The sequence below is a fragment of the Anguilla rostrata genome, chromosome 14 (assembly GCF_018555375.3).
Source record: "Anguilla rostrata isolate EN2019 chromosome 14, ASM1855537v3, whole genome shotgun sequence".
Classification (NCBI taxonomy): domain Eukaryota; kingdom Metazoa; phylum Chordata; class Actinopteri; order Anguilliformes; family Anguillidae; genus Anguilla; species Anguilla rostrata.
Genome location: NC_057946.1, coordinates 21,900,589 through 21,912,959, shown reverse-complemented (window position 1 = coordinate 21,912,959; position 12,371 = coordinate 21,900,589). Strand labels below are relative to the sequence as shown.

Genomic DNA, 12,371 nt, shown 5'->3' with positions numbered 1-12,371 from the left:
GTCAATGCACTGCGGTACCGTAATCATGTCAATCACTCAATTACTGTAGGAGTGTCCACTTATACCTGAGAAAGGATGGTATGTCAGTCATAAAAATGTGTCATCACAAAAGAAAACACTGAATGTAAATTAAATTAAAGAGGAAGGCAACGGCTTTCAGTTGTTACAGTAAATTTATGCATTATATTCTATTCAGCATTTTTCTGCCTTGAATACTGTGATCTATTAGTATTCCATGTTTAGTCTGCTGAAACTTGTCAGCAATTCTCCGTAAAAGAGAGGAGTTTCAGAGCCACTGTTAAAGAGAAACGTAACAGATTGAATTTATTTCATGCAAAAAAGTCACCGTATTGCTTGGAGCTGGCAACCATCATTGCTGTCAACCATCATTCTTACTTCCAGTGAGCTGAAACCAAGTGTTCATCTCTTTACAGTTAAATATGGTGCCTATTTAAAGTTATTCAACTCATAGTGCATCTTCCATATTGTACTTGCTGTGGTCGCAATTCTCTCCTCTACCTTCCCTTCAAAATTTCTGGAAAGGAGAGTGGCTAGGCATCATACAGATAGATGCAAAAGTATTGGGACAGTGACAGAATATTTGTTGTATTCTGTACTCCTGCACACTGGATTTGCAATAAAACAATGATTATGCATTTAAAGTGTTGACAGTCAGGTATTTGAGGGTTTTTGCATCCATATGAAGTGATCTGTGAAGGAAATACAGCTCTTTTTTACACCTAGTGCCCCATTTTAGGGGAACAAAAGCAATTCTACAATTAGCTGCTCAGCTCTTTCTTGCCCAGCCATGAGTCTTTGCATCATGCGTTCATGCACAAGAAAGCTAACAAACGGTTCATTCTAGGTGTGGAATTTTCATTTGGAGTCTCTTGCTGTTGTCGCTCAACATGAGGACCCAATAAGTGTCAGTGCCAATAATGCAGGTCATCAGGAAGCTGAAAAATCAGAATAAGTCATTCAGAGTCATACAGTAGCCAAATCAGGGGTTGTGTCAAAATGAACTGTTTGATACAAGTCTGCAAGACCACACTGGTGAGCTCAACAATAGCAAATGATCTGGTAGACCATGGAAGACCACTGTAGTGAATGACCAAAGAATACTTTCAGTTGTGAAGAAAAACCCCTTTTCAACTGTAGAACAAATCAAGAACACTGTCCAGGATGTAAGCATATGTGTGACAAAGACTACCGTAAAGCAAAGACAACACTAGCATAAACTCGACAGCATCACCAGAGGGTCCATCGCAAGATGCAAACTACTGGTAAGCCTCAAGAAAAGAATTTGTTTGATTAAAAGTACATTAACAAAATTGTAGAGGTCTGGAAAAAAAGTCTTATGTGGACAGATGAGATGAGTATTTCTCTGTACCAGAGTGATGGATAGAGGAAAGTCTGGAGAAAGAAAAGAACTGCTTGTGATCCAAAGCCTTCCCCCTCATCTTTGAAATATTGATATAAATATGCTCAAATTAAAGCTGACAGTCTGCACTTGAACCACATATTCATTGTTTTATTTCAAATCTAATATGTTGGAGTACGGAGCCAAAGCAACAAAATTTGTGCCACTATCCCAATATTTTGCATTTTATTGTGAGAAAATGCAGGAGCCAAGGTCAAGTTCAAGTTCTTAAAATCCCTGTGGACATTTAAATCAGCCACTGATGTCTAATCATAATCATTTTAAACAGAGTGAGATTGCATGTTTCATTAAAAAAAATTGTAGTGCAAATTCAGAAGTTACGGCTGAACTTATAACAGTTATTACCTCTAGCGCTAGTTCTGCTACTCAGTCTGGGAATCGCGTGACCCAACAAAACCCCACTAGAGTGTTGGCTGCTTTGCACTGTATATATTTTGATGGCATCCCTAACACCATGCCATCAGCTCCATACCCTGGTGATATAATCTCAGTGTTCGCAGCTGGTCCTCTGTGCGACAGGTGCCACTGATTGGAATCGGGGTGGGCCGACGGCACCACGTGGCCCGCAGTCTGGCAGCTAGCGGCTCCGCGGAGCCAGTTAATTACAGCTAATCAGCTCCGGATTACAATGGGAGCCTGACGAGGTTTAGCGGCTACAGCGACGCAAATGGTGGGCGTTGCGTGTAATTAAGCCGGGGCCCAGGGGCCAGGGAGCTGCATTAATGGCACGGATGTCACGCTGGTCCCCCGATCGCTCCTCACCTCCCACACTGGGGAGAGAAGCACTTTTCTCACTTTTATGCCACAGACTTCTTTTTCATTTGGTATTATAAAACTTTATGTTTTAATAAAGCAGGGGCATTTTAGAGGGATAGAGAGAAAGCTGTTATAACTATTATTAATTAGTAGGTCATTATCAGCCATATATATATATATATATATATTGTTCAATAACTATTTGTCTTATAAATGAGACAGGGCAGTTAGTACGCAAGGGGCTGCTAAAGTGTTGATGACACTTTTGCAATGACAGCTGTTGGAGTGAAATAACACCTTCATTGAATTGGCGGAAACAGTAAGAACATCCAGCCCCAGAATTTGCCCCTCTTTATGCTCATCATATCATGGCCCCAGGCCCATCAAACCCCAGCATGCATTAATAACAGGAAGCCTTGGGGAAGGCAGGCCTATTATTGGACTAAGATTTCAACTCTTCCAACAGTGTTTGGATCACCAAGCAGGTGTCACAATTTCCCGTGTTAAATTATGCAGATAATGTAGAGCCCAGGTATCTAATTAAGATGGGGAGGTGATAAATCCTGGAGTCACTGAGCACATGCTGCTGTCTGTTTTCACCACTGTCCATCACAGAATGAGCCCCCCCCCCCCCCCCCCACCACCACCACCACCACCACCACCACGAGCACCAGCACCGCCCCACCCCCTTCAACAGAGTTGTACTGTATGTCCGGGAGGCCATTCTGTACAAATCAAAAGGGTTCACCAATGCCAAAATTGGTGACTAAGATCCCTGCTTGGTTTTTATTTTATTTTATTTTACTTTACATGATGATGTTAATGCTGTAGGTGGTACACACAATGCTTCGGCAACCCATTCTGTCCACTTTGTCGTATTTTCCCATGGCCATGCCTTGACAGAGTTGGGCACTGGCAGTGTGAGGTACTTACTGTAAAGAATACATTCTTTGGGCTCAACTGATACGTATGTGAGATGTGTGACATGTCCTCCTTGTGTCCATGACCTTGTTGTAGGAGCGGGTAACATGGCTAACTCCCTCTTTGCGTGTCCAGGTGCCAGCCTCCCCAAGGCTCAGGTGAAGACAGCTTCCCTGGGGCAGGCTGGGAAGGCCAGGTCCCCTCTGCTTCCGGTTTCCGTGCCAACTGCGCCAGAGGTTGCCGAAGAGGGGCACAAACAGCCAGAGGACCCAGCTAGTGTAAGTAGCAATCTATGACCCCTGTGAAGAGTCCTCATTCCAACCAATGAGGATGTTAACAAGAAATGATAACAAAAAAACAAGAGAGAATTCATTTAGTGCATTTCAGTTTTTTGTGCTTCTTGTTGTCTGGTGTACATTTTTTTTGTCTTGTGTTTTATTTTTTGTTGTGTTTGGTATTAAAATATCTCTAAATATGTCTAAAGATCTGAAACCATCCGCCTTGCTGAAGACTTGAGTGCCTGCTTCAGTGCTATAGTGGAATTTTTCATCTGACATGGAACAGCTGGTCGCATGGTTGGATAGTATCATTTGGCTGTGTTCTTATGCTGAGGGAAAGTATAGATCTGTCCTTTTTCAAAGGATTATCTGCAGAAAATGTTGGTTTCCTTCTGTTGTATATAATGGAGTAGACAGGTTTTTCTTATTGCTAGCCAATTTGCAGAAGAGTACTATCCACCCTTTCCCCTCCAATTAGAGCCTGTTTTTAGAGCCTATATATTTTTCATATTTTATTACAACATTCTCTTTTTTGCACCATGGTAGCTAACTCCTTAAGAATAATGCCAGGGACTAATATGTGAAATTTCTTTGCGAAATATATTTTTGAAGGATATACTTGATAGACATAAGGATAAGAAACAAGAGTGTTCTTTAGATGTCAGGGAACAGGAAATTACTATTAGCCGTACATACTTTGTCTTGCATGCGTCCCATTATGGGCTCAGAGCGAGAGTTTACTTGTAAAGCTGTTGTACTCTGATAAGATTTTGACATAATTGCAGCAATCCTATCTCAAGGACAGAGGAGACCATTTTCAAAAAAACATTCAGTCTTGGCGGTCTTTCAGGGGTCATGAAACTGCTATTAGAGACAATTCTTAAACACATGAATTTTTGAATATTTGTGAGTGCTGTTTTGTGAAAGCACAATGCTTCAGGAAAAGGGGGTGTATACCAAATGTTATTTACGACAGACATTCAAAATCATTCTAAGCTAATTATTATACTTTTATAGTTTCACTTTCTGTTGTTTCTTTTTCCCGAAAATATAAAAAGGTGCTGGTGAAGTCAGTGTCCATTTTCAGTGATACAAAAGGAACCTTATTACTTAGCACAAAGCACAGAATCGTAAAATGAAACACTGAAATCTAGGCCATGGGTACGGATGAGGTCAATACAATATAATAGCAATAAAAAATATATGGCAATAAAAATAAGAATTTAACACCTGGTGATGCTGTTATGAGTAGGCTGCAAACATTAGGCAGCATGCCATTTTATACAAGCAAAAAAATTATTTTGTAGGGGAAGACGGATCGAAAAGGTCGGGAGACATCTATCCGTCTCTAAGGGTTGGTATTGATCTGCCCTTTTCTCATCAGGTGTGAAATCTGTGGGAGTCCCTCTGAATAATCCATCAGCCTCTTCACATGCTCAGCTTTTTTATGTGCTCCATTTATTCACGTTTTCCTTCTCCAAAAAAAAAAAAAAAAAGCATCCACCGGCAAGGTGGAAAACATAGGCACCGAAGATTACAGAGACATTGAGAAACGCATACAAGCTGGGCCTAAGGCTTGCAGATCCACTGGGGAAAGAATAACCACATTTGCGGGGATGATTTAGAGATAGTCGTGAATGGAGTGAGTGAGAGAACAGATCGGGTTTGGTCTGTATCGGAGGATCCCATCTTTAACTGGTAGTCTATTTGTGCTATTCTAATAGAGCGGCAAGCACACTATTAGGAATCCGACTGCCTTCCATAACACCCACATATTTTCTCAAAAAATATAGAAGCCAGCTAAAAGTGTATTCAGTGTTTTGTGTTGAACAATTTCATGTACACAGTTTTATCAAACGCCAGTCCGTAAGCATGGCAAAGGCAGACTCAACATTGTTAATCCTAATCTATCAATTCCTGGAGCAAAAACAGATTTCAATCCATACCACTAGTGCAGTGGAAAGTCGGCCTGCTGGTGAGTGTGTTAAAAGTGATTGGCGGATTGACTGTTTAAGTGGTTTTTAGCTGATTTAATTTGGGGTATGCTTAGGGGCAGTGCCAGAAGGCAAAGGATAAGTGACAGGATGCAAAACATGAAAAACTGAAACCATTGGATTTTCCATTGGTACTGTATGCCAATTGTTAGCCGATGATAGCTTGAGATTGATGCAGATTTCTACGGCAACAGTTACTACTCAAAATGAAACACAATAAATACACAGCTGAGTGCATTCACATGTTTGTTCCATAACTGTATATGTAAATGCATGATTGCAAGAGGTCAATATTTTGGTTTAGTTTTCTTTTCCATTTTGTTTGTGTTTGCTGTGTTTTGCTTAATGAAGGTTGCTAAATGCCTTAACATATGCCTTTATCCAGGGATATCTGTAAAGCCTAAATTTTTATAAATTAACTAACACATCATTCGAACAGAGTCATAGAAATAAATGATTTTATTTAATAGTAATTGAGGTAATATGCCATGCTGAAGGCCATGAAGTATCCTCTGACTTCAGTCAAGGGTTGAACCTTCTCTCCGCAGACATTCTCTAAAATTTCAAACTTGTCATGTCTACAAAACGCAAATTTTTTTGTCTCATCTGTAAATATGTATCTCTTTCATTCAGACGGAGTGCACTTATAGGTATGCATCTTAGAAGGGTGTTTTATGATATTTTGCAGGTGTATGAACAGGATGACTTGAGTGAGCAAATGGCCAGTCTAGAAGGTCTAATGAAGCAACTGAACGCCATCACCGGCTCGGCCTTTTAACGCCGGCGTCTTCAGCAGCACACCAGAACTGAACCATCACAGCACAGCAGTACTCCACCTTCAGATGGACAAAAGGGAGATGGCCCATGCCCTCAGACACTCCATCCTGAGTGATGTCACTCATCTATCCTGAGTGATGTCACTCCTCCATCCTGAGTGATGTCACTCCTCTATCCTGAGTGACGTCACCTCTGCTACACCCTTTTTCAGTTAATCAGCCTGGAAGAGATGGACGAGGAAAGGGAAAAAAAAACTAAACTTTGGAATTTGGAATTTATTTCCCCTTTAAACCCTGAGTTCATGTCTCAGCATTCCATTTTTAGGTTTTTTTTTTACTTCAGTTGACCATGCTGATTCCCATCTTCTGGTGAAATTCGTGAAGACAAGTGGGAAGAGCTCAGTTATTTTGTCATCATTTTTCCACAAAAGTGGGATACGTTCTGTTTTTTTCTTTTCTTCAGAAATGACACTAGAAAACAGTAGCAGTGTAAGTGGTGATTGGTGATTGTGTAGCAGTTAGATAGCCTTTGTATTCATTCATATGCATGACAGAGTGGGTCATAGTACCTTCCTTAAGCATGCATACACATTAATATGATGTATGCATGTTTGGATGCATCAAAATACATTTTTATAACCCAACTTCCATAATACTTTATACAGTATGACATGGAGAAACTATTGTGACACAGTAAATGACTACCAGTAGTGAAAAGTTGAATGCAGGATTTTTTCTCCACAGATTTTGATCATAACCATTGCAATGAGTCCATAGTTTTTTACAGAAGTTTCATATTTTTCAAAACATGACTTTATGGCGCTTGTGTATATTTGTATTCTTATGGTGTATCCATACATCAGAAATAATGAAGTCGTTGTTACAGAGGTCTGTAATTATAGTTGATATAAAGCATTATGGAAGTATGGCTGTGTACTCTTTTGATACATCCAGCATAATACCTTATGCTTACACTTGTAAAATTGTATTGTGTTTGGGTGCTTATGTCATGTGCTATGACCCTCTTGTTTCATGCATATGAATGCGTATAAAGGCTTAATGAATGCTAAATAACTGCCACCCAACGAATTTCTGAAAACAGCCTCAGGTAGTGGCTTGTGGAGAACAGATAAATGGAGACAACGAACTAGTGTCACCAGACCCTTGGGCCATTGGATTTTTTTGCATCTATGTTTTGTATATATTTTTTAGCATTTATGTTTCATGTCTTTTCCACACAGCAGTAAACAATCACAAACAGGACAACTTCAGAACATGGAAAAACCTTTAGTTTCAAGACTTTTTTTTCCTTTCAGTTTTTTTCCAGAGTTTTCTTGAAACCCCCAAATGAACATATATTCCAGACTGAGCTTTTCATTTCACTGGTATATTGTCATACTGACATATTGAGGCTGAAACCATTCACACACCCTTTCGCACCATTGTGGAACCATGATCGGACACCCGAAATTGATCACAGCCAAAATGTTCCATTTCTGAATCTCTTAGGATCTGTTACAGGCTTTCAGTCAAAAACTAACTCTGGAAACATACCTCTGTTGCAAGGTTGGAGCAAAATAGTAAAAGAAAAAAAGGACAATCCTCGGATAGGATGTTTAGGAAGTGTCAGAGAGAGGTTTGTTTTGAGCTTGCTCTCATTGGACATCCCATCACCTCTCCATCTAAAGACAGTTGTGCTGAGACTCTGATTGAGAACTGCCCATTGCCACTCCTGGAGTCTCCATGGGGGTGAACCTAACTACTTTGGAAGCGAGTTCCAAAATTCAAGCATGAACGATTAGCCATCTCTCAAAATGGCCGCACCCTCTGAGCTCTTTTCATCACATGCAAAAGAAGGGAAAGGACCTCGCAAGAAAGAGGTTGGAAAGACACACAGGACTCTACTGAGTTGCTTTCTGTGGAACACTCTATGCTACACTTCTTTTGACTGGGTGACAGTTTTTGCTTATTTTGATGTCTGTTTTTATGGGATTTAAAAAAAAAACCTGCTTTGAAGTAGCATTTCAACACTCAAAGTTGGCCGTGAGACCGGCTGAAGTTCACCGGGTTCTTCAATATCTTCAGATGGTTATTTTTATATGGGAACATTTTCAATGCACATGCAGCATAGTATATTTTTTACACCAACAACTAAGTCACAGCCGTGCAGCCATTTTAAAGTTCAGTTTTAATTTTCTGACTGTTTACCTTGCTTTACATTACAAGCAACATTCACTGAGATCATCCTACCCTTAGCCTTACAGCAAACCGTGGCAGAAGAAATCATCCACTGTAGTGATAAATAAGAGTAATTTGCATCGTAATGAAACATTAATATATTTCTGTTTGACTTTATCATACTATATTCAAACAAAAATGAGTGTAGATGTTGTAGTGTAATTTAGAAAATAATAAAATGAGAAGTGACTTCTTGTGACCATTTCAAATACGCTGATTCCAACAATTGCCTCAATACAATTACAGGCTTGTATTTATTTTAACTGCAGTATGCTTTTGTCCAAAACTTTGAAAATAAATTTTTGAAAATGTTACATTTTTAAATGACATGACATGTTGTGTCTGACGGCCATTGGAAAGTGCAAATGATGTGTTGCTTGGTGTAAGAAATTAAAAAAAAGGAATATTTCTTAAATCTTAAGGCAAAGGCTAATTGTGGACTGGATAGTTCTAGAACACATTGATGATGAAAATGAATATCGGTGAACTGATTCTGGTGCCTGTGCAACTGCACTCATGTACAATGAAGTAGACACAAGGAGCATCCTGATCACTGTGTTAACACTGTTTTTCCTTGTTTCATGAACGGCATTATTGTCCTTGCTGAAATCCTGTTGTCTTCATCTTTTTGGTCTTAAAACCTGTTATATGTGCCTATCTTTTATTTTCCTTTGTTTTATTTAATTTAATTTTTTTCTGTTGTCACTTTATTTGAAAAGAGACCCACCAGTGCATTTTTCCTTGCCCTGAAGTTGAACAACTTCAAAAGCAGAGGGGGTTGAGTGAGTCAGGGGGAGCATTAGAAACTGCGTATTGTTCCTTTCTGGAAGATGACTCAAATCTCCTAACGTGGCCCGATACATTTTCCTGTGTGCTGAACGTGTGTTTTAATGTTGAAAGAAGAACATTGCAGTGAGGGAACATGAAGATTCAGATATTCAATTTTTTATTGTACAGTTCCATAGAACGATTGAAGGGAAACATTTCCAACATGTTGGCTGTGTATTGTGTGTATTGGGAAGGGAGGGAGGGGAGGGTACTTTATATGATTAAAATTAATATATTATTTATAGTGGTACTTTTTGATAATTTATGAAGACAGTGTGATCTTATTGAACATTTAGCTTAGCCTTGTTTTAACAAAGCAGATTTGAAAATCATTTTAGTTTTTCTGACAAGGAAGGTTGCATGGGAATGGCCCTTCGTCACTCCCACATCAGGATGGTGTTGTCTCTTGATAGGTACCTTTTCCCACAGTTCCATGGGCCAAAATTTTAAAGCCTTAGAGATATTTTTGCATTACAGCAAACCATTTAGCAGGACCACACTGCTTATTTAAGCCTTCTGCTAGTCTCAGAATTAATTATTAATGTCCGTAATTAAAGCTGCAATCTAACTTGCTAAGGAAACAGGGCATTTCCCTGTAATAAATTGATGCTGTTTGTATCATCAGTCATAAATCAATGTTTTTGGTTTTAGATTAATATTATATAAATGACCATACAGTGACTGTGCATCATATGTGAAGTTATCTTAATGTGGACTTCATATTTTTACCTGTCTTGAATAATCCGTCCATATTATTTATAAATTATGTGCCAAGACATATGATTAGTAACATAGAATTTATTTATTTACATTTATCAGAATCCTTTTTTTTCTTACTTTTTTAAAAAACTATTCTTCTAAAACCATTTTCACAGGGTTTAGGAATGTTAGCTTTGTGTAAGTCTGATGTTTAATTTGAAGGTACTGGGTCACTCTTTAAGGCTTTGAAGTAAACTAGTGTCAAACAAGATGACTGTCCAAACTACAGGTGAGTAATACTGTATGACAAAGGCAGGGAAACATCCACCCTGGTCAGGTGGCGTGGAAAACTTTACATAATTTTCAGTTCTACCACCACAACTGAAAGGGTTTCCTGTTGCTTTTTATTTTTACTTTTTTTTAAAAAGATTACACTGTTCTCTTGTCTTTACAACCTTTAGCAAAGCACTTGCTCTGTTACTTCTCATTTTTTCAGTGTGCAACAGGTTATTCAGGAAAGTAATATTGTATTCTAATGTGTATGCAGCCTCTGTAAAGTTGCCCCTGTATGTTAATATGGAGGGAAGCGCCACATGAAAGTATATCTTTAAAATGTTTATTAATATGTTTAGGATTTGTTGTAAATCTTGGCTAAGATTTAAAAATTGGCAGTAACTTTTCAAGCCGAATGGGCGGACCACACTGAGGTGTCTTGCGTTAAAACTAGATCTCACCTTACTATTTACGCTTGCAATTTTAAAAAGCATGATTAATTTGACACATCTGTCCAGTAAACTGGATCCAAATCAGAGCTGAAATTTGTCCAAGTCCAAATCCCATTATGGTTCAGACAGTGTCACTGTGGGAAGGGGCCATCTGCAACCGATTTCGCATGGACTCAGATTCCTGCGCAAAATGGCGCCTCTCTGAATCGGAAGGTGATTTTCAGGATGCCAGATGTGCTGATGAAACCATATCTGGCCTAATGGAGTATGCGGTTGTCCTCATTAAAGAATCAGCGCACCATTAAAAGGGGGCGCCTTGCTGTGGACCAATGCCTCTTGCAGGTTTAGAGGTCAGGGTTATGCGTTTTATCTGTTGTAGCGGCTTTCCTACGGGAGGCCTTGACAGTGAACCGTTTGGCAAACCTGCCAACTGAGCCTAGGCTCGGCGCCTAAAGAGCACGGAGGTGGTATATGTGCATGATCCCATTGTCTCCTATGAGGTGTACCACAATTTTACATTTCACTTGTTAACATCAACTCAGTTTTTTTTATTATTATTATGCGTGTAACTGCACATTAGACATGTTTTTTTTTTCCTGTCGTTTTTTTATTTTTATTATTTTTATATATACATATATGTTGGAGAAAAGACCTAGGTATTTGAACATTTGACTTCATCCTTAAATTGTCAAATTCTAGCATTGTTAACCAAATTAGATTAGTGATTGAAATATTTAAGTGTACAATTTGTTCCTTTGAGGATAGGGGAAGATGTTGCATAATGTACAGAAGAACAACAACTCTGGCTGTTTCTACCCACAATCTTGTATACAATTGCTGGTTTTGTAATGCACTGTAGAGCAGTCCAATGTTCCTTTTTTTATAGAAATGTTATTTCAATGGTGCATTCTTTTTGTTTGATAAATAAAGTTTTTGATATAAAATTCTGCACAGTGTCTGTAGTCCATTATGATAAATTAAACTGTAAGGCTGGCTTTACATGGTGAAACTTTCACGCAACTTTAGTTGCTTGAAACGTAAGTGAAACTAAGTTACATTGAGTTACATAGTGTAAAGCCCCCTGCAACGCACTTGAAACTTGTCTGAAACTCAGCCGCATCAGTTGCAGAACTCTCAACTTTGTGAAACTAGTTTCATGCAACAGCCAATCAAAGCGCTGATAACGTGCCAGGTGATGATGTCAAACTACTGCTGATGCAGTAATCATTTCAACTGATTGATTTCAACTCGACAATGTTGCTTATCACCAAAATGGACAAAATAATAAAACAGAAGATGGTCTCTTGGACGCTTCAGTAGGAGATTATCCTCATAGACTTCATGCAAGGTTGGTAACGCTAAAGTTTTTCATTTTGTCAAACAACTGAGCCATGTCAACAAACAAACGTGAGCTAGGCAAAGTTTGTTTACATAGCAGTTACCCGGTGACTAGCTAACCGCTAGCTTAGTTAACGTTAACATGACGGTAGTTTGAACATTTTGCTAACGTTTGTTGTCTGTTTTGTTAGCTAAATCTTTAAGCTAAGCTAAATTTTGTTAGAAATCTGTTGCTGTTATCGCGATCTATATAACGTTTGGTTATTAAATTCCTCCTCTCTTGACACCCACTTAATTTTACACAGAGTGGAGATTCCTTTAGGACCCGAAGGATGAAACTTATTACAGAAGGGGAGACAGATGCGGTCCTGGATGAA

At 38.9% G+C, this 12,371-nt stretch overlaps 1 protein-coding gene across 2 annotated transcripts in view; it reads left to right on the top strand.

Annotated features, from left to right (window-relative positions):
- The window catches only part of dcc (DCC netrin 1 receptor), a 368,326-nt gene extending 356,723 nt beyond the window's left edge, over positions 1-11,603 (top strand). For both annotated transcript variants that reach the window (XM_064307455.1, XM_064307454.1), the window contains 2 exons: positions 3,254-3,396; positions 6,079-11,603. In XM_064307455.1, coding sequence (XP_064163525.1) covers positions 3,254-3,396; positions 6,079-6,168 — 233 coding nt within the window. In that variant the 3' untranslated portion in view covers positions 6,169-11,603. The remainder of the gene's footprint in view (positions 1-3,253; positions 3,397-6,078) is intronic.
- The last annotated feature ends 768 nt before the right edge of the window (positions 11,604-12,371 follow it).